Raw genomic sequence first — 25,961 nt, forward strand, 5'->3', positions numbered from 1 at the left:
AGCCATGATGAAAATAAAATTAAAATAATTCTACAATAACTCTGATAATTTTCATAATGCATATATATTCCTAAGCAGTTTGGTTTTTGATTTAAATGACAGCAGGGACTCAGGTAGTAGCCTAGATATTTGCATTTTAATTTAATTTAATTAGCCCCAGTGGATTTGACTTAATCACTGAGGGTCTGATAACAAAGTCCAGTGCAGCCCATGGCCATTATTTTTGAAAACGCCACCGGATGTGACACGTCGTGAATTCCTTCATACTTGACATTTGGACAGATGCGTAGGGGATCTCCTGTCAAAGACAAATAAGAACCTGTCGAGCAGCCAAGTTTGACATCGTCCGACAACCGTTGTATTTCTCTTTCATAAGCAGCTGTCTCCCCCCGGGTGTCTGCGTCTGCTGCTGCGCCCTCTGTATGCGCCACTTTACGCACACGCCCCCGTGGTTTTTTGGCGCAGCGCAGCGCAGCGCTCCTGACGCTCCAGAGAGAGAGGGGACAGATTATTTTAAGTGACTGGGCTCAGGACAGCTGGGGAAAGGAAAGAAACAGCAAAGCAGTTTAATACAGCTGGTGAATTTAAAGTTCATAAAAAAAAGTTACCAAAGAATCCTCATTGCACATTAAACCAAAAAGACCTATAATTTGTTTCTGGAAGTCGTGGTTGATTTTTTTCCTTCTTTAAGAACCTGTTTTTCTTGCATTGCAATAATATTCCCACGGGCCGTCAGTGACTGGCAGAGAGAAAACACCACTATTTATTTTGATGAGGCAACTTAGCAACACGAGAGAGAGAGAGACCTGCCTACCCACGCCCTTTCCGTGACGTCTGTCAAGATATATCCGAGATTTTCACTGACAGGAGGCAGAAAGAGTCTGATCAGGGCCGAAGTCAGTGAACGCACCACGGTGCTGCCTGTTGTCCTATGACTCATTGATATGAATGATTTGATTAAATTATAATCTGCAGCATTAATCAAAGTAAAGTAAGACACATGTCACAGCAGTCACGTTGCTGCAGTGACTGTTTCTGATCAGCAGGGGGAGCCACACACACCATCACATTAGATAGATAGATAGATAGATAGATAGATAGATAGATAGATAGATAGATAGATAGATAGATAGATAGATAGATAGATAGATAGATAGATAGATAGATAGATAGATAGATAGATAGATAGATAGGAATGTCAGGTTTGTGTACAGAAAAGCTGTTGAGCCACTGTAATTACATTTTTCTGGCTTCGGGGCGTCTGGTTCTTCAACCACAGGCTTCACAGTGTCTGATTACACCAATCTGTGGTGATGATGACAAAGTACAGTTGCTTGTTTTGTGTTGCCCAACACGCTGCAATGGTTTGTTTGGTTTTTTGTGACACCTTGTAAAGTATGGAAGCCCCTCTGTGCCAGAAATAAAAAAAATAAATAAATAAATAAAAAAAAGTTGCGTGAAAAAATGAAAATGTAAGTGAAAGTTTGTGTTTGTTTTTTAAAATTTGCACTTATTATCTTATGTTTTTGATTTTGGCCCATTATTTTTTCACTTAGTAAGTCATTGTGTTCAATTCAATCAATCTTTATTATCCCCAAGGTGATAAACACTTACACAACACTTAGCATCTCTTATTTTTTATTTAGTAATTCATAGTTTAATCTTTGAATATTCTAATCTCTTATTTTGACTCTGCAAGAGACTTAACGTCATACTACCATAGTTTTGACTTGTTATTTCATTTGTGACCTTGTGTTTGACATGACATTGCATGATTCTTATTTGCTTTCATAACATTGACTTAGCAGGTCATAGTGTTGATTCAGTGTCTCCTTTTGTTGATTTAGTACTGTAGGTCTCAACTCAGATTAATGTCAGGTTATATTGCACAAGAGGTTTGACTGATTAGATGTGTCACTGTGTCGAATTAGACAGTTATAGATTCATAAATATTTGCTTTATGTACTTAACATGACAGATGGCAAATTGGTGCCCAGCAAATCACAGTTGGCCGGTGACTACAACATTTGTCAGAGACCAACCCCAGGAAACAAGAATGTCAACACGGCGGTGTGTATGATAGCCTACTATGCATCACAGAGGTGTTTTTTTTTTTTTTTTTTTTTACATCGCATGCCTATAAGTACAAACATTATCAATCCTTTTTTACTCAGCCATGATTATAGTCATATCCTTGCCAGTATTTCAACTCAAAATTTTCTTTTTTTTTGTCACTATTTCCACTTAGTATTTCTAATCTTGATTTTATTATCTAATCTTTTTATGTAGGCTATATAGAAGTCAATTTCCACTTGTTATATTTACAAAGTCAAAATTTCAATTTAGAATTAATAATAGGCTATTTCAACTTCAAATCTCACCATTTTAAGAGTTGTTTTTTGGGCAGTCATGAGCCTCCATACAAGGTGTTCAGTTGCAGTAGGTAGGCTACTGTAGGTGTCTTACAGCCACTGTGGTTCTTCCTCTTTGCACCTCAGCATAAAAGCAACACAGAGACAAGGTTGCCAGACAAGAATACACACCCAGTCTTCAGCATGTGAATCTCACAGCTCAATGAAAGGAGTTGAATACACAAACAACAAGTGCAGAAACCAAACTATCACGAGAGAAGTGTGTGATGTGTGTGTAGCCTAGTTGTGTTTCCACATTATCACAGCTCATTAGAATCAGCATGTCAACATAAGGGCTTATTTATTTATTAAAAACTACTTACTGTAAACCTCTCATTTTGCCCTAGCTGGTTCAAAACCACAGTTTGCCATGAGTAAGAAGAAACCCGGAAATAGTGAGACGCATGACAGGGGGTTGGACCTCCTCTGTGCGCGAGTGTGTGTGTGCAGAGAGAGAGAGGCAGTATTACTCCAATAGGCACCCGTGGGAATAACTTCACATCCAATCCACACGCTGCCAACTGATTTCGATCTTATTCATCTGGGGAATATCGATCCGCTTTGATCGACGCGGACTTGCAGCATCATCACCAACCAACATCCTCCTCATCATCATCCTATTCCGCATCTTTATTTCTACGATAAGATGGTGACAACGCAGCGGACGTGCCCGGGCTGCGTTCATTCATAAACGGTGACAAGTCGATCCTCTCCTCCGTCTCTGGATGTGCGACAGGTCGACCCCCGGACCAGGAAACTGTTGTTGTAGGCTACTTGTGCTTGTGTGAGGATCCAGAGCCATGAGTGTGGAGGGTTAACAACACCGAGGAGTTTCAGCCTTTCTCTACCGGGCACTGCCAACCTAAAGTGAGGGACTCAAAGGACTCAGAGAAGTGTGTGTGTGTGAGTGTGTGAGTGAGATCTGAAGTCAGCAGGAGGGATGACAGTCAAGCTGGACTTTGAGGAGTGTTTGAAAGATTCCCCACGCTTCAGGTAAGTTTCACCTCACTGTGATCTGTGGATAAAAAGTTTTATTTTTTAACTTTCTGGGGGTTAAAATAAGACTTTAAAGGTGGATAGACTCCTTTTCTGCTTCTAAAACAACTCACACATGGGTCCTAGCTTTCATTTAGTACAGTGGTAACATCTATTCAGACTTGAAAAAACATTGATTTCAGTCAGTTTGAGCTGCTCATGCTCACAACCATCAGCCCCCCCTGGGTCTGAGGTCAAAGCATGTCAGCTCACTGTGGGTGTTTGAGACATGGCAGACAGACTGACTGACTGACTGACAGGCCTGAAGATCTGAGGAAGGCTGATGTGTCACAGGAAGCTCGTATCAACCCTGGAAACTCAATGTTGTCGTTTTAATTAGAATATTATAGCTACTGGTTGTGATGTGAAGTGGTGCATGGGGATGGGAAACGTGGATTTATCTCTCTCTTTTGTCCAAATCACACAGGCATTCTTGGTATCACCCACACACACACACACACACACAGACACACACACGCCCTGTTTTATAGTTATTTTAAACTCCTAAAATCTCACTTGAAAGTCTTTAAAGCTCCTAACCAACACTGTGGATGTAAGCCATGATTATACGATCAGTTTTTTTTTTGTGTGTGTGTTTTTTTTTCAACACAGTACAAGCATCTGGTGCAAGCAAAAGGGAAGTAGTGTCACTGAGTTGGTTTTGCAAGCAGCTCGAGAGAATTTGAACCAAGCCTGGGTGTTGCCCTGATAGTTTCTGGCATCCTGCCTGAAGGCACAGTGGCTGGTGTCCTCTCCTCCAGCTGATTTGGCATGTCTCAGTCCTGTGTCTGGGCCTCCCTCCCTCTCTCTCCCTCTCTTTCTGTTTCCCCGTGTTGAATTTGTGAGGCCTGTGGTGGAAAGTTAGAGCCGTGGCAGCTGCAGCGGCGGCGGCGGTCTCGTGTCAAAGGGGGGGCCGAGAGCAGGGGAGGAAGGAAAAGGAAGGGAGAGAGGGGGCCGGCGCCCAAAGTGCTCACACATGTAAACACGGTCAATCAAACAGATAAAACAGGGGAGGGAGGGAGGGAGGGAGAAATAAACCTGGAGGGGGCCCTGGAGAAAGCTGCCGCTGACAGCCGAACCCCCTGAGCGAGCAAGTGAGCGGTGCTGCCTCCTGTTGCTAGGTGACGACGGGGTGGGAGGGCAACAGGAAGTGAGGCGAGATGTGCTGAGGTGATCAACAGGAGAGACAGGAAGTGTGTTTTTTTTCTGCGGGGAGAAAACCACCACGGAAACTCAGCCGCAAGCAGCTCAGCTCTGTCTCAAGTTTGCTGTCGTCGCTCTCGTTGTCGTCGACCTCCGGTGCATCCGAGGGACTCAGGGACAGAAAAGTGGAAAAAAAAAAAGGAGGTGTCTCTTTAACGGAGGAATCTTTGTATCTTCCACCTCCTCTTGGCCTCTCTCCATCCTTCCCTCTCTTTTCTTTCTGTCTCTCTCCTTAGCTGACTTTGGTCATTTGGTCGTATTTCAAGAAGGCATGACCTCAGGCTTCGATTCAAACATCCCCGCACCAACAAACACAGAAACACAAACAGTTACTGTCTGTCCAGGCCCCCCTCTCTTTCTCTCCTCTCTCTCCCCTCTCTCTCTCTCTCTTCACTCAGTCTCGCCTCTTTTTCTTTTTTCTTCTTCCTCTGTCTGTCTTTCTCTGTCTCTCTCTGTACTGTTGGTGGAAGGCAGCGGAAACCACATGGTTGAGCTGTTGGTATGTGAAGAGACGAGCGGCAGAAAGAGAGATACTGGCTGACTGTGTCAAACCTAAAGACATTTTTTTTTAAAAACGACAGAGTAGCCACGCACAGGACGGCTTTTGTGCACACGCCTGAGGAGGACAAGTTTTGTCCTCAAAAGCAAAACTTAATCAATTTGATCCTCTGGAGTGGAAAGACTGGGTTTTTGTCTGCAGGCCGAACAAACGTCTCTAAGCTCCATTCAAAGCCACAGAGTTTCTTTTTTAAACTCCTCGCAAGGCCACAAAACTGCTAAAAATACCAAAATACGTACGAGTTAAGCTACAATGAGCCCTGTATAAAAAGATGCACATGACTTAAAATATGCAGCGTACTGAATCACAGTAACACTGGAGCTTCATTCAAGAATCAAAACAATAAAACAAAACAGTGTTGTACGAAACCTGTTTTAACTTTTGTGGAGATGCGACCAATCCTTTGATCTGTATTGATTACTTCTGCTCTAATTCAGTCAGTTTAATTATCGATGGTTCATTTAAGAAGGAAAGTGCACACATGAATAAACACTACAAATAAGAGTAAAGCTGTCACACAGCTTTGTGGTATGTTAACTTGAAATGTAGACAGACATGCACCACAGAGGCAATTAAAATGGGGGAATATTCATGCTAACATGCTCTGAATGAAACATTTATAGTCTATAAAATGTGAGAAAATCAACAGTTAGCCAAGAGATTTTTAATTTACTGCCCTAGAGGAGAGAGAGGCAACGTCTGAGAGGCTGACAGCCAATGAATGGAGACCACATGTGCTTCATAAATGACTAGAACTAATATTTGTTAATCAGAAACATGCACTGATTTTCCCACTATTGTCTCAAAGATTAATGGACTAATTATTTACTGAACCCGGCTTCAACTTCTTCCAAACTCACCACATGTTTGGCATTGAGCTCTCTCTATGAAACATGAAATGAAACAGGTGGAATACCAGCTCTAGTGTCGGGTTGGTGTGTGAATGTATGGCGACCTTTGACACCAAGATCCTATGTGTTTGTGTGTGTGTGTGTGTGTAACTCTGTGTGTTTTTTGTCTGTTTCAGAGCGGAAATCGAAGTCGTCCAAAGCGATGTGAGCGAACTCGAGACACGGCTAGACAAGGTGAGATCTGTCACCCTCCTTACACCTGCAACACCCACACACAGTCACTGTTGTCCACTTCACACAAACAAATACAAACATACAGTGGGTGAAATAAGTATTTGATCCCCGGCTGATTTTGTAAGCTTGCTCCCCCCACAAAGAAATACGGTCTAGTTTTTATGGTACGGTAATTCTAACAGAAAAAGACAGAATATCAACAAAACATCCAGAAATGATAACATCATATAGAGCAGAGGTGTCAAACTCATTTTAGTTCAGGGGCCGCATACAGTGCAATTTGATCTCAAGTGGGCCGGACCAGTGAAATAAAACCTACAAATAATCTAAACTGAACTCTAAATATTCCCTTTGTTTTAGTGCAAATGAACCCTCCGTTTTACGAAACGTGTTATGAACCACCTGAAATTTATTGAGAAAAATACATACATTTCAACAATATTATGTCTCTTCTGGCTTCTATGTGATTTTCACACTTGGCAAATGCATCTGGCGGGCCGGATTGGACCATCTGGTGGGCCAGTTTTGGCCCACGGGCCATATGTTTGACATCCCTGATATAGAGGCTAATTTACATTTGATCAAGTGAAATAAGGGCAAAAAAAATCAGCAGGGGATCCAATACTTGTTCTCCCCACTGTTCACAGGTATCAGTTGTTGGAAACATGTTTTTCTTGGGAGGCCGGCAGTGAAGTGAGAGGTGGGCCGCGGTGGTTTGGTTTGGTTTGGTTATGCTTTACCTGAAATGAAGCAGGAAGTAGCTTCAGGCTGCTGCTTCCCCATCGTACTATTGTCCTGCAGCAGCAGAGAGAACTACAGCTTGTTCTGCTTTGATGCGATAACCCACATTCCCCTTTGCGCATCTGTGTTCAAAAGTGTCACAGTTTCAGATCTATTCAACTCGGAGGTCACATGCTGCGTTTCTGTTCCCTGATGATACTGAACAAGCAAGAGTTAGGGTGCAGTGCCACTCTGTACTGTTTATGGCTCTGTGGTGCAGGTTTCTTGTTTAATTCTCACTGTAAAGCTTCAGACAAGTGAGTGACTGAAGTGAGAGTGACTAAAATGTGGCAGGAGGGAGGGGAAAACTGGACTAACTGGGTTCAAGCCCCTCGGGCAACTTTTTATCTGTTCCTGAGTTAAAAAGAAAAACTGCTCTGTTGCTGAACTTTGACCTTATTGTCAAAGAAACAAACAGACTAATTCTTGCATGAGAACGTAGAATTATTACTGTGAGATTAGATCCTGTTCTGCTGCCACACTGCGCTGTATCATGCTGCAACAAGCCTGATCCGAGGACAGATGGAAACATACCGTTGGAATAAAGCTCCTCATATCATCTGAAACATAAAAGATAACAGTGAGAAGTCAAACTCCGGCATTCGAAGTATTCAGATGCTCGAAATGTTTTATTGGCAACATCTATTCAGAGTATTAAAAGGGAAAAATACTCACAACGCATAGCTATACTGAGCACATTTAGTTATATTGATATATTTGACATGTATCATTTTAATGTTGGTCCATGCTGAGCTGGTTCTGACTATTTTATAATCTGTAGTGAGGCTCTAATTGTCATATTATGTAGAAAATTAGTTCAATATTTCCATTTGAAAATGACTGAAAGAGTATACGGTTGAATGAAAGTTGTATGGGAAACACTCATATAAAGGACGACTAATAAAGATCATAAGGTCTTCTGTCTGCTGGTGCATTTTCAGTGTGTTTCTAACAGCACTCCCTGACTGATATTGGAGTGGGCAGAATAATAATTAACGCCTGTTAACTTAAAACTACAGCCTCCTACTGCTGAATCAACACCTCTAAAACAGTCTCAACAGAAACTGATTATTATAATCTTCATGAAAGCAGGATTTATTGCAGGACAGTTGTAACAAAGTGGATTAATTTTAGCTCGGTGTGCCTAATAATAAAGTGGCAGCAGAGGGGACAGTTGCTGTGCAGACATATTATTGGCCCATGGTCACATCTGTCAATGCAATAAATTATAATTTCCTGTTTTCAGTTATTTCTGAATTACGAAGGAATAATGATGTCACCAAGCTCAACGTAGCAACAGAAGGTCTGAGATGTAAACACAGACATACAAAGCTCACTGGAGAAGGAAGACAGATATGTTGTACCGACAAGTAACACTTTAAAAATATAATTAAGCATAACTACAGCACAAGAAGAGAATAATCATAACGTCAGAGTGTGAGATGTGCAGCAATATTTAGAAATAGTTTGCTAATATTAGCCACTTGATGTTACCGGCAATATCAGATTGAGTGATAGTGGGGCATACTGAATTGATTAAGAGTGTACTTTGTTGCGTAACATTTTAAATTTGTTCATTTGTAAGAGGAAGAATGCGTAATTAGTTATTTCAAAATACAAAGTGTAACCTCAAGCACATTGTGTACTAAGCTCACCCAGTCCTCAGAGAGAGGGAGGCCTGATCAGGCACATGTGGAAAACAGTCGGTTCTGACTGTGTAGCAAAGGCTTTTATTTTGCTAAAGTCAAGATAATAATGTTTATTGTTGTCATTGTGTTTAATTTGTAGATACATGGTAATACATGGAAATTAAAGTTCCACTGAATAACCTGCAATAGTTTGAAGGGTGAAATGACTCGTAGTCCCATTATTTTTGTTGGTTTCAGCAGCTAATAGCTAGCAGCAATCAGTTAAATGTAGCTGTTTAAGTTTGTGGATAACAAACTGAGTGAAAAGGACACAAAGTATTATTGGACACACTTTTAATTTAGTGCTTAATAACATGACTTCAAATGAAAGCTTACGTTGCTGTTTGGCCTGCTGGAGGCGAGCTAACATGTTAGCCACGCTAGGAGTTGTGGTTGTTTTTATAGCTTGTTCTGCCTCTTCCCAGTCTATAATTTAGATTTCTTTCTTTTTTTTTTAAATTGAGAATTACTGTTTAACTTTCAAATGATGATATTATATGTGTGATCATTTTGCCCATAAACCCCACTCTACTTGCAATTAAAAGAACTCTGGTCAGTGTTAAACACTGGCTGCAGGTTATTATATTCAATATTCAGAGTGATTACATTTAATTGGAGCAACTTTTCATTCTGACTGTTTCATTGCTTTAATGTGTGGTCTCCACGAATAACTCCTCGTTATATTCAATTATTCATACTGATTATGACCCGGCCGTTCGTTGCCTCAAGTGCTTCTATTTGAAGTTGTCCGGGATGAGCGTGATATTTGACGGTGGTGTTGCGTGTCCTGTGTCCTGCAGCTTGTGAAACAATGCCAGGCCATGCTGGAGGCGGGCAGGGTCTACTGCCAGACCAGCAAGAGCTTCTTCAACGGCCTCCGGGAGCTGGGACCCCACTGCTCCGGGGACCAGATGATGGAGGTGAGAGGATCGCATACCGACATACCAGTCATCAGGGAGTTATAAATACACTCACGTTATCTCTCATGTAGTGTTAAACCGCCGTTTCCCAGCTAAGATTGTGACGTGAAGGACCAGGACAGCGCTTTTCAACTTTTAGATGTATACCTGGAGGATGCTTGTTTTATTTTTCAGGAGTGGAGTGCACTGAATTTGTGATTACAGTCTTCCCCCATGAACATAAATGTTTGTTTTAAATGAAAAATATGAGATTGTTGATAAGATATCATGAAGTGCAGAGTCTAATCTCAGATCTCTGTCCTGCAGGAGTGCTTGAGCACGTTTTCCAAAAAGCTGTCTATTATCTTGGACTCTCAGGGGGTGAGTATATCCGTCTAGACTCTTCATTTACTTTCTCTGCACACACTCTGTTTCCATTGCACTTATCAAGTGCAGTATGTGGTCAAGCAAGGTTGCAGCTCGCTGTTGAACTCATTACGTCTGACATTTAACAGCTCTCTCTGTGCTCACTGTAGATTTGTATCTGTCTTCTTTTTTTCCCTGCTAGGAAGTGATCGACACCACACAGAAGTCAGTCAAGACGAAGCTGCAGAACTTTGTCAAAGAGTGAGTGGCAGCCTTCACCTTGTCTTTTTGTGTTTGCTTCCTCTCTGCCATTAGAAACAGTGTTACTCATACACCTCCTCTTCAGGCTGAGTCACTCCCCTGCATGTCTGCCAACCATTAGGCCGCCACATGAAAAAATATCTGAGGCTTTATGATCCTTAATTTCCTTCCCCTCATACTTCGTCTTGCTTTCTGCTCTCATTAGTGGGAATGATATGGTAGATTAGATGAGAGAGAGAGGATGTGTGATTGCATGTGACAGTGGGACATCGGCTCAATGTTTAGCCAGTGACACGTTCTCAATGTGGTTTGAGCTGCTACAGCACGTCTGCACTTTTCTCAACAAATACTTGAATAGATGCATGCTGACACTATTTTCTCCACGTAAACGTCTGTGAATTGAATCAATATAATATCAGACAAGAAAGACACGAATAATACAGAACATAACTGCACTGTATTTATACTCAGTCTTCATCCACTAAGTCTGTCAAAGATGGATGCAAGTCACAGATTGGATGTAATTTATCACAATCAGAGCAATCTGACAGAAAAAAATATAATGAGAAAGCCTATTATAAACCGATATTATGTGCAAAACTGAGAGAGTAAAGGAAATACAAAGAACAACCTAATATTTCTTTTAAAAATTTGATGCTGTTTATTTTGCATCCAAAAAAACTGCTATTTATGTGTTGATCCCAAGAGAGTAGGTGACTTCTTTAGTCCTCAATCAGCCGGGAGATTACAGCAAAATGTCATCTAATGAAAACTAAATACATATTCCTCAAACCATTTCCCTCTTTTTCTACCCTTCTTCTCCTCCAGAGATGTTCGTCGATTCAAAGATGTGCGCAAGGAGTTTGAGCGCAGCAGTGAAACCCTGGAGGGGGCGCTGGCCAGAAACGCTCAGGCCCCACGGCAGAAGCAACACGAGGTGGAGGAGGCGAGCAACGGTCTGCTCAATGCACGCAGGACCTTTCGGTCCTCGGCCTTGGACTACGTCCTGGAGGTGAGAGGGAATAGAAGAAGGAGAAGTCTCTCATTGTTAATTGTTTGCACTAGTTTCTGTGTGTAGAAAAACGTATATTTGTATAGATATTCAGGATCCACTTCAACTTAGGTCACATGTGTGAAAGTAACATCTGATTGTAGCTGTGCCTTTGCTGTTTTGAATGATAACAATGTTGCCCTGGAGCTTCTCTCCAGGGTTGTGGTTGTGGTTCATAACAGTTTCACTGGTCACTGGAGTTTTTGGTCATGGAAACCCAACGTTTCTGAAACCACAGCTTCCTTTTGTTCCAGATTAACGTCATCGAAGCCAAGAAGAAGACAGACATCCTGATGGCAGTGAGTTCACGATGACCCACTTTAAATCCCTCTCGTGTTTTTGTTCATTTACTGTGGCTGTATCTTCAGAATTCATGTAGTACCGTCTGTCTTTATGCCCTGTTGTTTTTCAGTTTTCTGCTGGATTTGTTGACGGTGTTTGATCAGAATAATAAGAGTTAATGTCAGTGCTTTCTCATGCTTCCTGTCAGATGTTATCGCTGATGGAGGCCCAGAAGCAGTTCTTCCACATAGGCCACCAGTCACTGTCCGAACTGGAGGACTATCGACGAAAACTGAGTGAGGAGGTATATACCTGCTTGTTAGCTTTAATTTCCTTTTTCACAACTGTATTTCAATCACTGGTAATCTAACAGTCATCTAAGGCAGTCGTTTGCTTTGGCGCCCACTTTGGCGGGGGGCCACCAGCGAGCATTAGGGGGGGCCTCAGCAAATTGGAAAGAAGATGAGGAAAAAACGCAAATAACAGTATAAAGGCGAATTATTATTTTTGAGCATTATTATAAAATATAATTTACAATAATATAACACATTGAAATCTTATTTTCCATGCTCATCTTTCTAATTGCCTGCCAGTCAAAACAGCCTATCAATAGAAAAACATAAGCAATGTAATAATAACAGTTAAAAAAAAATGTTTTTAAACATTAAAACTTGATGTTTCTTACATATTTCATAGTAATGTCAGTGGGTTTACAAAGAGAGACACTTATCCAAAGCCAAAGGTCAGAGGTCATTAGCTTAGCAAATAAGCAGGAGTAACAGCCAAACTAGCCTGGCCTAGGCTAGTTAGCTGCTCCCTTAGCATTTGGTAAACTAGGCTAATTGACTCCCGGCTCTAGCTCCATATTCTACTCATTCTCAGCAACAAAGTGATTAAACACCCCTCCCAAAATGTAAAACTGTTCCTTTAACCAACTCTAAGTCTGGAGGAAACTGTAGCACTTAAGGTTTTTGGCTGTCGGTGATGTTCCCATGACCCGGGCTCCTTCTTCTTAAGGAGTGAACACTGTTGTTGCAGAGTGATGAAAGGCAGCTATTTAGTCTGAACCTGGGAGATCGGAGAGGAATGCATCAAAGGTTCAATATAAAGTGGGACTCTAATCACTTTCTGTTTTACAGTGGAAGACTTTCTCACTAATGCTAAAATGTTTAGCTCTCACCAGGTTAACAGTAGGAGGCAGAGATAGTTGACATTCACGTTTTACTTTGTACAGATCACATTTACACCTGGCTGAGACCACATGGGTTTACATTAGTGGCTCCCATTAAGGGTTGTAAAATAAATCTGAAGGCCAGCAAGATGAATCATGGGATTGATTTGAGCAAGAAGTCAGTGCAGGTCTCAGCACTAAAGAGGCTTTGCAGTCAGTTTATGAGGCAGGAAATTGAGTCAAAATGTGTATTCGTGCTGAGGGATCAACATGTCGATAAGACATGTTGACTACAACAAAATTATGTTTGTGAACAATGAACCACATGGGTTCTTTAATGTTTGAATCCAAGATGTAGTTTGGGTGAATTGGATGAGACATTTTTTTTCTTTGGCATCTTTCTGGTGGTGTGTGGGGGGGTTGAGGAGTCACAAGCTGACATCACACTTTCTTTGTGACAGGAAAAAGTGAGCAACAACAGGAAATATTTCACATGTCTGTGTGTCTGCGTGCATTTGTGTGCGCGTGTGTTTTGTGACTGAAATCATGGGGTCCAACGTCTTAATCATTCTGATGGTTAAAGTTAGAGCAAGGAGCTAAGGAATGCATTATGTCAGTGATCTGTGGAGGGTGTGTGTGTGTGCGTGGGTGCACTTTTTGGCTGTGGACAAACATTTTTGCACTGTCAACCTTGGGCATATTTTTGAGTGTGTTGTTTGTGCTCAATGAAAAGAATTTGAAACAGGAAATGAATGTGTCAGCAATCACTGGCCAAATCAGACCACAGCAAAGCTCTTCCTGTTTCAACAGGAAATGACAGGAGCGAGAATAAGCAGATGAGACAGAAAGATGGGGAGACAGGGAAGAATCAAAAGCTAAACAGACTCTCTCCACACGAGAAACCACCGGCGTTGTTTCTCAGTTTGGCGCAGGATGTTCGACACTTCCTAATTCCTGTTTCCTGGAGAGTCTGCGGGAGTGATGACCTGCCTCTTTCCACTTCTGACTTTTTCTCACACAGGCAAACATGTCAGACAGGAAAGGAAAAGGAAAAAGGACAGGGGGGGGGTTACATATAAATCCAGAGTCTAAACAATTATAATAATATAATTTTTTTTTTTTTTTTACAACTTTCAACAACCGTCTTTTAGTTAATGAACCCATTTCACTGCCTGGTTTTAACCTCAGTGTTTGTATCTAACCTGCTGAAGCCTATTAAGACAAACCCCTGAATCAATGCCTGTTTGACTTTGCTGACTCGACTCAAACTGCAAATCCATAAAGCCTGAAAGATTATACATGAGAGCTCTTTAATGCTGGCCTCCTGTAGAAAGCTTAATTGATTGAAATGCATTACGAGTGCAAGTGAATATCTACATCATAAAAAAAAAAAAAAAATCAATAGCGACGATTATGTCTGTCTCAACAGCACACTCAGTTCGTCTTGAACTCAGCCAGAGAGAAGAGGGACATGGAGCAAAGACACGCTGCCGTCAAGAAGAAGGTAATAAATTCAAAACGTGTAGCTTTTAAAGGAGCTCATCCCATAGATCTCTTATCCTGTCACAACACACACACACACACAATGACCTGTCTATTTAAAATATTTCTAGGACGTGTCCTACGATGACTCCATCATGGACTTCAATGCTGATGCAGCCAATGGGATCGCCATGGAGGGATACCTCTATAAGAGAGCCAGCAACGCCTTCAAGACCTGGAGCAGGTGCAAGATTTACCTTTATCTTAGATTTATTTATTTATTTATTTATTTATTAATTCATTTATTTATTTATTTAGATGGGACAATGCATAGAAATTGACACTGAGTACATGAGTACTCAGATGATTGATTTTCTCCCAATTAAAAGAGCTCAAATATCCACTGTTACAATGAAAGTGCGTGTGTGTGTGTGACCTTTGACCTTATGACCTTTTCATTTTCTCTCTCCTCTCCAGACGCTGGTTTTCAATCCAAAAGAACCAGCTGGTGTATCAGAAGAAATTCAAGGTACAGTTCAGATTAATTCAACTAGTATATAGACCTATTTAAAAATGCATTTTTCCTCCGCCACATGTGCAGTAGGATATAAATAAAGTCAGAACAGATGTGCAAGTATCAGCCAACACACAGTCGCACAGTCTGACCTGCATGTTTTCCTTGTCTGCGTCACTCTCAGGACCAGCCCACGGTCGTCGTGGAGGATTTGCGTCTGTGCACGGTGAAGCCCAGCGCTGAGAACGAGAGGCGGTTCTGCTTTGAAGTGGTCTCTCCGTCAAAGTGAGTCCTACGTGGGCGAACGTGTTTGTGCATACGTGGTGTTTGAGTGACGGTGCGTCGCTCAAATGCAAAGTGGGTACGGAGAATCAGAGTGGGTTATCACTGTGTGTGTGTGTGTGTGTGTGTGTATGTGTGTGTAGGTGTTGTCTCTTGCAGGCCGACTCAGAAAGACAGCAGCAGGCATGGATCAGCGCCGTCCAAAACAGTATTGCCTCGGCCTTTCAGGAGCACAGAGAGGACCCACACAGTCCAGTGAGAAAACACACCTACACACACACATCCTTGTAATGCTATCTTTGTGGGGACACTCATTGACATAATGTATTCCCTAGCCCCTTACCCTAACCTTAACCATTACTCTTAACCTAACTTAAACCCAATTATAACTTAAAGTCTTAACCCTCAAACAGCCCTTGGAAAAAGTGAGGACCGGCCAAAATGTCCTCACTTCCCAAAAATGTCCTCACTCTGTTGGTTAAAAACTCTTTTCCGGTCCTCACAACGTATAAGTACAAGAACACACACACACACACACTTTACCTTCTATATCTGCATTTTTCAGTGGGAGTTTAATCTGAGGAGATGGAGAGGAAGTTGTGTGTGTTTGTGTGTCCTCATTCCTGTATTTGTGTAATATACGTGTGTGTGTGTGTGTGTGTGCTTATCAGAGACAGCGCTGCAGCTCGGTGTCGACGAGCAGTTTGGCGAGCGGGGGAGGGGGAGGAGGCGGGGGAGGCGCCGATCAGGAGTGCGATCAGGGCCGCAAGGCGCTGGAGGAGGTTCAGGCCATCCCGGGGAACCGGCAGTGCTGCGACTGTGGGGAGCCCGGTCCCGACTGGGCCTCCATCAACCTGGGCATCACACTTTGTATCGTCTGCTCGGGCATACACAGGTATGCACGCACACACACACGCACACACACATACACACTCTTGGCTTGAAACCTGATCTCTCATAGTTTTCCTTGCCAACAGGAGTCTGGGAGTCCATTTCTCCAAAGTGCGCTCCCTCACCCTGGACACCTGGGAGCCGGAGCTTGTTAAGGTAATTTAACCTTTTCACTACAGCTGCTACACGACCTCATTATCACTTTTTTTTCTGTGTTGACAAAAAGTCCCAGTGAGAATAACATGGTGTTATATTTCTTCTCTGCTTTCTTTAGTTGATGTGTGAATTAGGAAACTCAGTAATCAATAGGATCTACGAGGCCCGGATCGATGAGATCACCATCAAGAAGCCTCATCCGTCCAGTCCCAGGTACTAATAATCAATATGATCTAATATGCAAACATTAAAGGGCCATTCCAATGATTTCACACACATTTACAACAGAGAAAATGCACATTTATAACACAAAGTCTGTGTGACCAGAGGCCTGTACTGCAAAGCCAGTTTAGTGGGTTAGCGAGGTATGTTGAGTGTAAAGCCAGCCTCTCCTGTACTGCGACGGTGGCTGTCTTTTAACGAGGCTAGATCACCATGGTAACTTATGCTTAGCTCATAACCTGGTCCCGACCAGGTTATGTTCCGAGTTTAATCATAAAACCGGCTATAAAAGCGCCGCTGTTTCACTATTTTAACTCATTTACAGCTGCGTCACCTTTACTTTGAAAGTCCAGTGGAGCTGGATCAGAACGGAGCGTTTGTACGGAGGGAGAGATCAGCTGATCGCTGCTGTTTACTTTCTCTGAGCGTCTCCGCTGAGTCTCCGCCTCCTCACTCGTTGAGCTGAGCGTCAGGAGCTCATTATATAGGCCTATTAGACTATAGCCTATATTTTACTTTTATATACAGTCAGTCACCACTGATAGAAGTTGTTCGCTCGCAGCAGGACAGATAATCAGATGGATAATCGGTAAAGTTAATAATTTCACTTAATGTGGCCGTGAATAAATTAATTCCGATGTGTCGCCTGTTATATTTCAGTGTTGCCCAAACGCAAATCTTGAATAAGTCTCCGCTGTTTTCACATTTAAAAAGGTCTTATGAGATTTGCTTGTAGCTACAGCACCTAAAAAAACCTCACTGTAACCTATCCAGCCTCGCTTCCAATAAAACACACACTCGCGTTATAATTGCGATCAGTGAAATATATAACAATATAAAACACAATTTAAAATGACAGTTGATGTTGCTCTAGTTTATATGGATAAAGCTTCATATTTAAAAGTAGCGCAAGAGCTGTCAGAGAAATTAAAAGCAGCCTCCTCTCTTGTCATATTTGCAGCAACACTGATGCTTCAGGCTGTGATCGTGCTTTTTTTTAAATATCGCTCATACTCTCTCCATTAAAACAATTGCACTCGTCTTGGCTGAAATCAGCCCGTTGTGGATCAATTTCGTGCGGAAGTAGAATAATATGACGTCAAACGCCCCCTTTTATGTGAACGCGCGCAGAGCACAAAGCTGAGAGCCGGACTTGACTAATTAAGTTGATAACCACCGTCACAGTACCGTTTAGCTCTGATTGCGGACTTGAGGGTTTGTTGAGCTGCATCTTGAGCACAAAGCCTAGGTATGTTGAGCCTCCTTCGCAGTACAGGCCTCAGGCAGGAAGGATCTAATGAAAAGATGCTTTTGGTTGCATTATGGGAAATGTAGAGCCCAGTTTATTTCTTAATGTTGAACCACAAAAGAGTGAGAGTGAAAGTCAGGATATCTCAGCCTCTGTTGCTTCAGTCTCTATCACTGGTATTTCAACATGTAACTTTACTTCAAAGTTGTGCAAGAATAAATGGGTGGAGCGGATCTGTAAGTCAGGACGGACAAGTCTGGTTTGTAATCAGATAAGGAAAATGTAAAAAAAAAAAAAAAAAAAAAAAATCCTATCCATCAATCAAACACTTTGTTTTGATCATCTACGGTTAGGTCGCAGCATCAATTTATGGGGTCAAACTGAACATCCACAACAAACATATTGTGTTTAATTCAAATATCAGCAGTGGGCTGTCAGGCCTCGTTTTTGGCTTTTGTGAAATCAGAGCATGTTGTGATTGTGTTGCATGAAGCCACTGGTACATCAGGCGTCAGCAGTGGAGATGATCGACCGTAGACGGCGAACCACAGATTTGGGGGGAAAAAAACCATGATGGTTTGTTTGTATTAAAGGAAAATGGAGCAAAAGCCAAAACGTTCATCCACACTGATATCGGAAAATTATAAAATGGAAAAAAAAAAGGAAACTGATGTGAAAGACAAAAATAATCAAATATTGACATTTATTTATTACTCAGCTGCTTTGGGAATTAAAATAGTTTGCTTTAAAAATAAGTCATGTTTGATCTTCCATATGATAAGACAAGAGTCCCCACATCACAGCTCTTCATCTCTTCCTGCTCTTTACAACATGACACTTCACTTCTGCGTGTGCACAAACATGTTTCCACCTCGACTCGTCGCACACGAGCGGGTCGGGGGGCTCAGACTCTCTCAGTGGTCTCAGCGGCCTCTGCAAACATCTGTGTGGTTTACAAACCATTATCTAACCGGCCTTTTCAACCCTCTGTCGACTTATTTTTTGACTTCCTCTTCTCTCTTCTCTTGTGTCACAGCAGTCAGGAAGTGCCACAGGTACAACCGTACAGATGGTTACACGTCGTGACTGAAATGTCCCGGAAGCTTGTTGTGTTGTGAGGCTGCATGTTCTCTGCAGCATGAGCGCTCGAGTCCATGTCACGCAGTTTTTGGTTTTTTTCGGTGTCACAATCTATTATTGGAATCTTCCTTTTTTTGCGAAATGCTTTTTGGTAAACACGGAGTTTAGGCTGCAGAGAGTTTGAGACACTGTGTCCTGTTTTTAACTCAATTTATTTCTTAATTAAAGACATCCAGTGACTGACTGAGACACATGTGTTGAGCGTTCATGTTGCACAGCTGTCCGAGCAAGTGAAGGCAGAAACGTAGTGACGAACAAAGCTCTGCATGTCGGCTTGTGTTGTTTTCCTCATTGTATCGTTGTGTTTAGAGACATGCAGCCATCACACTCCTCTATCTGTCTGATCTGATATAAATCTCCTGTCCCCGTCCCTCAGAGGAGACAAGGAGTCCTGGATAAAGTCGAAGTACGTCGAAAAGAAGTTCATCCAAAAGCTGCCAGAGACCGGACGAAACCCCCCGCTGAGGAGATCCAGCGCCAGGAGGAACCGGACGGCCACGCAGGACCGGACCGCCCAGAGACCGCCGCTCAAGCCCAAACCCAACCGAGCCACGCTGGCCCGGGGAACAGGTAAGAGACCGACCACAGGAGACAGGAGGAGGAGGAGATCTGTTAAAGGTCTAATAACTCAGCTGGTTTACTTGTTTGTTGTCGACTTCATCGCTCACTTTTTCCTGCTGATGTTGACAAAACACGAACACACACACACACACACACACACACACACACACACACACACACACACACACACACACACACACACACACACACACACACACACACACACACACACACACACACACAATCCCCAAACTCGGTGATCCAGCAAAAGCAGAAAATCCTAAAGGCCTACTCTGCTGCATGTGTGTGTGTGTGTGTGTGTGTGTGTGTCAGCAGAATAAACCTGTAATAATAGCTCTCTCTCCCTCTCTCTTTCCTCAGGGCTGAGCTCCAGTGACCTTGGCCAAAAGAACAATACCAGCTTTTACAAAGGTGAGATAAAACAGCCACACACACACACACACACACACACACACACACACATGCACACACATGCACACACACAAAAACAACCTTGTACACGGCGCAGTCCAACTACAACATTTTGTGTTACATCAAGTGTTACACCACATTAAATCTTTAAAATCAATTTAGTTTAAATATAATCTGATCAAATCTTGGGAGGGATACTTATTTAGGTTTTGTTTTTGTTTGTTTATTTTTCTGTGTTCTGTATACATGTTTATCTGTTCTTCATTTGCCATTGTCATATGTTCTAAAAAACAAAAAGAGGACATTATGTCCTAACTGCACACATTTCTATATGGATATACAGTACATTATACTCTTGGATGTGTATGATGTAGATAATGTAACGATATTACCATGTGCTCTAATAAAAATATTTGAAAGGAATTTAATCTGATCAAATCTAAGATGGAAGAAGAGGATAACCATGTTTTAAGATATAATTTCACCTTTTTAAAAAAAGGAAAAAGAAAAGAGAAATAAACTGTGTTCATTTATTTATGTATTTATTTACTGTGTGGTTCAGATGAAGAGGAGGATGAGGAGGATCTGAGTGGACTCCACCCCGGAGCGCTGCTGTACCGGTCGGCCGCCCTGCAGAACTTCCCCGTCATGGCCGACGCTCTGGCTCACGGCGCCGATGTCAACTGGGTCAACGTGGCCGAGGAGTCGAGCACTCCGCTGATCCAGGCCGTCACAGCGGTGAGAGAGAGAGAGAGAGAGAGAGAGGGAGCGCTGTTTGATTCCCTCAGGGGATCAATCAATCGATCGATCGGTCAATCAGTCAATCAGTCGGCCTTAATTCGTAAACCACTTTTCACACAGTTTAGTGCAGCTCAAACTGCTTCACAGACGACTGATGAGCTAAGAAGACAAGGTTAAAACAGTTACAATAAAATAGATTTTAAAAGTTCTAATAACATGTGCAGAGGCAGCAGTCCTCTCTGCAGCCGGCCCCGGTTCGAATCCCACATCGGGTGGCCCTTTGCTGCATGTCATTCCCCCTCCCCATTTCCTGTCTCTCTCAACTATAATGTCAATTTAAGGCAAAAAGCCCTTAAAATATACTATAAAAAACCCAAAAAACATGAAAGCATCATCAAACAAAAAAGCACAAGAACATTGATTATAGATAAACAGATAAGATAGAATACAATAATAAAAGAATCTGGTAAAATAAAATACTATAAATAAGATAATAGAAACAGAATGAAATGCAATAATAATAGAAAAGATAAAATAGAATGAAATACAATGAATACATAATGTTTTGAGCATTTTTTTTTTACAATTACAGTAAAAAAAAAAAAGTGAATACAATAAAGTAACTAAAAACTACTGTAGATTTAAGAGGATGAGTTCACCTGAATACACTGAAGCTGAAGATGCAACGTGAACTTCAGTAATTCCCTTGAGGGGGTAAATTATTTCTATTTTCAAAACCCTATTATCCTTCTTGTTGCACCACCCACAGATCAAAATACACTTTGAGCTGTAAACATATCTTGTGATTGATGTAAAATGTTCTATTCATGCAGCCAGGGCGGCGAAACATGAGGCTAACCTGTGTGTTTTTAGCCTGATGACTGAATTATTGCCACCAGAAGGTTTTTTTTCTTTTTATCTTGGTCTTTGTTGTGTCTGTCTGTTTGGACATGATGATACTGAGGAGAGTGTGTCCAAGCAGATTTACGTCAGTATGATAAATAGTAATGTTGTGACAGTTTGTATAAATTTATAAAATAATTATAATAAATTTAATTCAACCTTTATTACCACACTGTAGCCAAACTATGACACGATACATACGTTTAGTGATGGGGCCATTCAGTTATATTACGTATTCTTAGGATATGTTAAATATATCATGAAATTCTACCGACGGAAATTAGCTTGGACACACTTCAGGTTGTACATGTGTAAAAAAACAAACAAAAAAAAAACAAATGTGTTGTGTCGTTTGGAGCAGAACGCCCTGGCCGCCTGTGAGTTCCTGCTGCAGAACGGCGCCAACGTCAACCAGGCGGACAGCAACGGGAGAGGACCGCTGCACCACGGCACCATCCTGGGTCACACCGGGTAGGACACACTGTCTCTTACACACACACACACACACACACACACACACATGCACTGTCACACATAAGTAACAGTCCCAGAGCAAAAGAATCAATTTCCCTCCGCATCCAAAAGGCGACACAAGGTCAACGCAGCTTATAAACCACGCAGCTCTGGAGACATTAACCGACTCTCATGGACAGACCTCGCTGACCAATCAGATATCTGACAATAACATGACGATTACCACTGAGAATAACATTATAATATCATCAGCGCAAGAGACCGACACAGGTTTGGTTTATCACACTGAAATACAAGTGCAGACAAATAATCAGATTACTTTATATATACACACACAAATCTATTTAAGCCTCCAGGCGCCGTGCCCAGAGCCACTAACAGGAGCTAAATAGATTCACCCTCTTCTCCCAAATGATATTTCAGCACCGGATGAGGTGAGAAGCCCCAGCGAGTGATGAATTGAAATGAAATCGAAGAAGCTCCTGATCGAGCCCAGAAGAACTAATTTAAGACTTTTAATTGGGCTTGATTTTTGTAATCTAGTTAATGTTAAAGCGTGTGTGCGGCGGCGAGTCGACTTGATTTAAACAGTGAGGGTTTGGCTTTCAAAAGCAGAGCAAACAAACGCGACCGTTTGTTTGGCGACTGTGTCCGAGAGGAAGAACATGAAGATAACTCAGAGCCGCTGTTTATCAGAGAGCTTGAAGAGGTTGAATCTTCTCCTTCTGTGGCGCACGGGTCTTGTTTGAACGCAAGAACAATAAAGTTTATAGAATATTATAGATTTATCTTGTCTTGGTCTGGCTCTGGTGAGTCTCACTCTCTTTTCTTTCTTTCTTTCTCTCTCTCCCAGGTTGGTTTGTCTGTTCCTGAAGCGAGGGGCCGACTACAACGCCAGAGACAAGAACCAGAAAGACCCCATAACCATCGCCGTGGACAACGCCAACGCCGACATCGTCACTCTGTGAGTAGAGCAACCATGTCGAGATGTGGGGTAACGCATATAAAACCAACACCCATCCTGTTTTTAAGTTGCAAAAGAATTATTAATCGATCAAACTTTACAGAAACAATGACGGTAGTCTTTGTCACTTTAAAAACCCTTAAATTGTATGATTTAGTGGAATTTAAAAAGGCACAAATAATGTATAAAGTACATAATCATTTGCTTTGCCAAAGTACTCAGAGGCTGTTTGAAATCAGAGAGTTGGTATGAACTGAGGTGTTTCGATGCGAGCGATGTGTTTCTGTTAGAGGTGTTAACCTGTGGAACAGCTGTGATGACGAAAAAATGTGTAATTTCATTTCCTCATTTAAAAACATGTTTAAAACCAGAGTACTAAAAAAATATATACAAATCAGGTATGAAGAAGAGTAACACTGACTTTAGTAAGATGAAAGCTGAATGTGTGTTTGTTCTTAAGACCCATGGTGTAACTCAGACCATGTAGTGTAAGAACTGCCTTGTTGAAGATGTTCTTCTCTTTTCTTGAGCTTCAGCCTACACCTTTTCAATTAGCTTCATTCATCATTGTATGTTGTTTATATTGGAAGTAAATCTCTTTTGCTGAATAAACTACTATAAACTAAAATTGAACTTGAACCTCTGATGACATGATGACGCCACTTCCTCTAACTGCTCTCCTCTCTCTCCCTCAAGGCTGCGGATCGCCAAGATGAACAAGGAGATGAGGGAGATGGACGGAGCGTTCGGCCAATCAGGTCACTCAGGGGGGCAGGGGTCCGGGGGGGTGCCGGGTGGGACTGGAGGTGGGCTGGCCCACACCAGGAAGAGCCTGCAGGCTATAAAGAACCATATAAGTGGCTGGGCTCTGGGGGGGCAGAATGATTAGTGAGGGTTGGCGGCTTGTGTGTGTGTTTTTTTTTCGGCTGTAAGCTAAAAAAGGAAGAGGAGAATATGGAAATATTTTTGTCGAGTTGTCAGGCTCCATTGGTTTTGCACTGTTCATCTGCAGAGTTTGCAGAGACATTTCATGGCCTTGCACGTGTACCACTCACAAAAAAAAACAGGCATCATCAATAGACAAATAAAGAGTTTCCTCCACAGAGGAGCCGTAAAAACTCCACTGGTTGTAAACCAAGACAGAGCCAGAAGAACACAGGGTACGACTATAAAAAATTCACTGATCTGCAAGAGACTGGAAACTGTCTTGTGAGACAAAGAACGGACATAGCGCGAAAAAAAAAACATTCATCCCAGGAGTCCACATGCACTTTGAATTACAAACGCACATCATGCTGCACTGTGAAACCCACAAAATCTCCAGATAGCTTGTGAATAGAGTGTTTCCAATGTCACTGTTGTGTAACTGAGATTCAGCAGAGTGTATACTGTATATACATATATAGTGTATATAATAGACCTATCAGGGCTATTTTTCCCTCATATTGTATATTTAGGATGTTTTACATAATGTACATGTGCATTTTTATTATGTATCTTAATGTTTGTGGGGCTGTTGTTTCTTTCAGTCCAGTTTTTTTTTTTTAAGATAAATTCAATGTTGGGTTTGGTTCTCAAGGACGATTTCCTTCAGCTATTCTGTGAATAGTGACGCAGTTTCAGCTTTTACACTGTTTGTATTTATATTCCAAGAGCTCGGCGCTGCAGCCCCTGAGCTTAAGGTTAACAGTGGGTTTTGTTTGCATTTTGTCATCTGGCTCCTTTTCAAGCTGCAAAGTCCATTCTTTCATGATCGTCCTCAAGGCTTTTTGTTAAAACAAAAAGTTTCTCTCCAGCGTTCAGTTTTTTTCCGCTCATGAGGGAATGGAAACGTCAGGCTTTTCTTTTTTTTTTGTCTGCTTAAAAACAACTGCTGGTCAGTATTTGACGTGCTGTGCTTTATCGTTGTGTGTCTTTTGTCGTGTGCACTCATGTGCCTTTGCCTTCTGCCTGCTGAGACGTCCGGCTTGGTCTCAACTGCTTGTGCAGTGTGCCACCTACTGAAAACCCAGAGGTAAAGTGCATGTGCATGCCCCTGATGTGTGTTTATTTGTCCAGTTGCATGCTTCTCGCTTTAGGGCGACCACTCCTAATGTGTTCAGGAAATAGTTGGTTGGGGTTTAAGTCATTAAAATTAAAAAATGATGTAGCTCCTGAGGACAGATGTTGTGGTTCCCACACAGCTGTGCCTCATTTAAAGTGGAGGATGTGCCCAGAAAGACAGAGACTTTAATCCAGGAATTAGAAAACAGACAGGGTGACATTTAATTGACTGGGAATTGTTTAAGTTAATGGATTTTTAGATTGTGATAATCTAAAAAAAAAAAAAGAAAAAAGAAAAAATCCAGCTTTGATGCTCATTTCCTCTTCTGTGGTGTTTTCCAGGTGATGAAACCTACCAGGACATCTTCAGGGACTTTTCACACATGGCCTCAAACAACCCCGAGAAGCTCAAACGCCGCAGCGCAGACCCCAAATCTTAACCAGCTGCTCCTCAACCTGTTGTACAGTGCTGCATCTCTCTCACACACACACACACACACACACATACATGCACACACACACACAGATTTTCCCTGGCTACCTGCCACATGTTCAGTCATAGCTCAGCTGGTGTTGACTTCAGAGGGACGAACGCTCCCAACAGTGAATTCTTTGTGCAAACACGTCAGAGCAGAACAATTGTGTCCAAGTGGAAACACTGGAGCAGCTTTATGAGACCAGCATGAGGTGTCTTTATGTCTAGCAGAGGGTAACACCGTCACACCGCCAAGATTTCCTAATTAAATCCAGGAAATCTATTGTTTTTTAACCAAAAAAGGGTCGAGTTTTTATGTTCCTCTGGTATTTTAATTGACTTGATACACGAAGATAAATGTTTTTTTTATTTGAAATGGACATAATTGATACAAAGAGGGTTTTTTTTCATCAAATTAATAATGTATGCAGACTTTTTTTATATATAGAAGACTTTTTTAGACACGTGTCTGTTGTGTTTAAACATGAGAGGTACTTAAAACTGTATCGTGATATGATGAATAAAATGCAATACAAAACCTACCTTTAAGCGTGTTCAACTTTACATTCAGAGTCAGAAAATATTAAAAGTTAAAGTTCATGTATGAATGTTTATATGTCCAGTGCACAAATCTCCAGCAG

General features: G+C 41.8%; 1 protein-coding gene across 2 annotated transcripts; it reads left to right on the plus strand.

Annotated features, from left to right (window-relative positions):
- The first annotated feature begins 1,995 nt into the window (after positions 1–1,995).
- On the plus strand, positions 1,996–25,860 carry acap1 (ArfGAP with coiled-coil, ankyrin repeat and PH domains 1). 2 transcript variants are annotated; one of them, XM_083993451.1, is made up of 23 exons: positions 1,996–2,102; positions 6,236–6,293; positions 9,562–9,681; positions 9,988–10,041; positions 10,229–10,287; positions 11,116–11,299; positions 11,593–11,637; positions 11,829–11,924; positions 14,221–14,295; positions 14,405–14,517; positions 14,751–14,802; positions 14,972–15,072; positions 15,213–15,324; positions 15,741–15,964; positions 16,047–16,116; positions 16,235–16,329; positions 19,104–19,297; positions 19,670–19,720; positions 20,283–20,458; positions 21,726–21,835; positions 22,692–22,802; positions 23,499–23,560; positions 25,188–25,860. In XM_083993451.1, exons 1-23 carry the CDS (start codon positions 2,077–2,079, stop codon positions 25,283–25,285), a joined length of 2,286 nt encoding a protein of 761 aa, XP_083849577.1. In that variant the 5' UTR covers positions 1,996–2,076; the 3' UTR covers positions 25,286–25,860. The 2 variants fall into 2 exon arrangements, with proteins under 2 accessions (XP_083849577.1, XP_083849576.1); XM_083993450.1 differs by lacking the exon at positions 1,996–2,102 and adding an exon at positions 2,859–3,404.
- Positions 25,861–25,961: the final 101 nt, after the last annotated feature.

Source organism: Trachurus trachurus, assembly GCF_905171665.1.
Source record: "Trachurus trachurus genome assembly, chromosome: 18".
Taxonomy (NCBI): domain Eukaryota; kingdom Metazoa; phylum Chordata; class Actinopteri; order Carangiformes; family Carangidae; genus Trachurus; species Trachurus trachurus.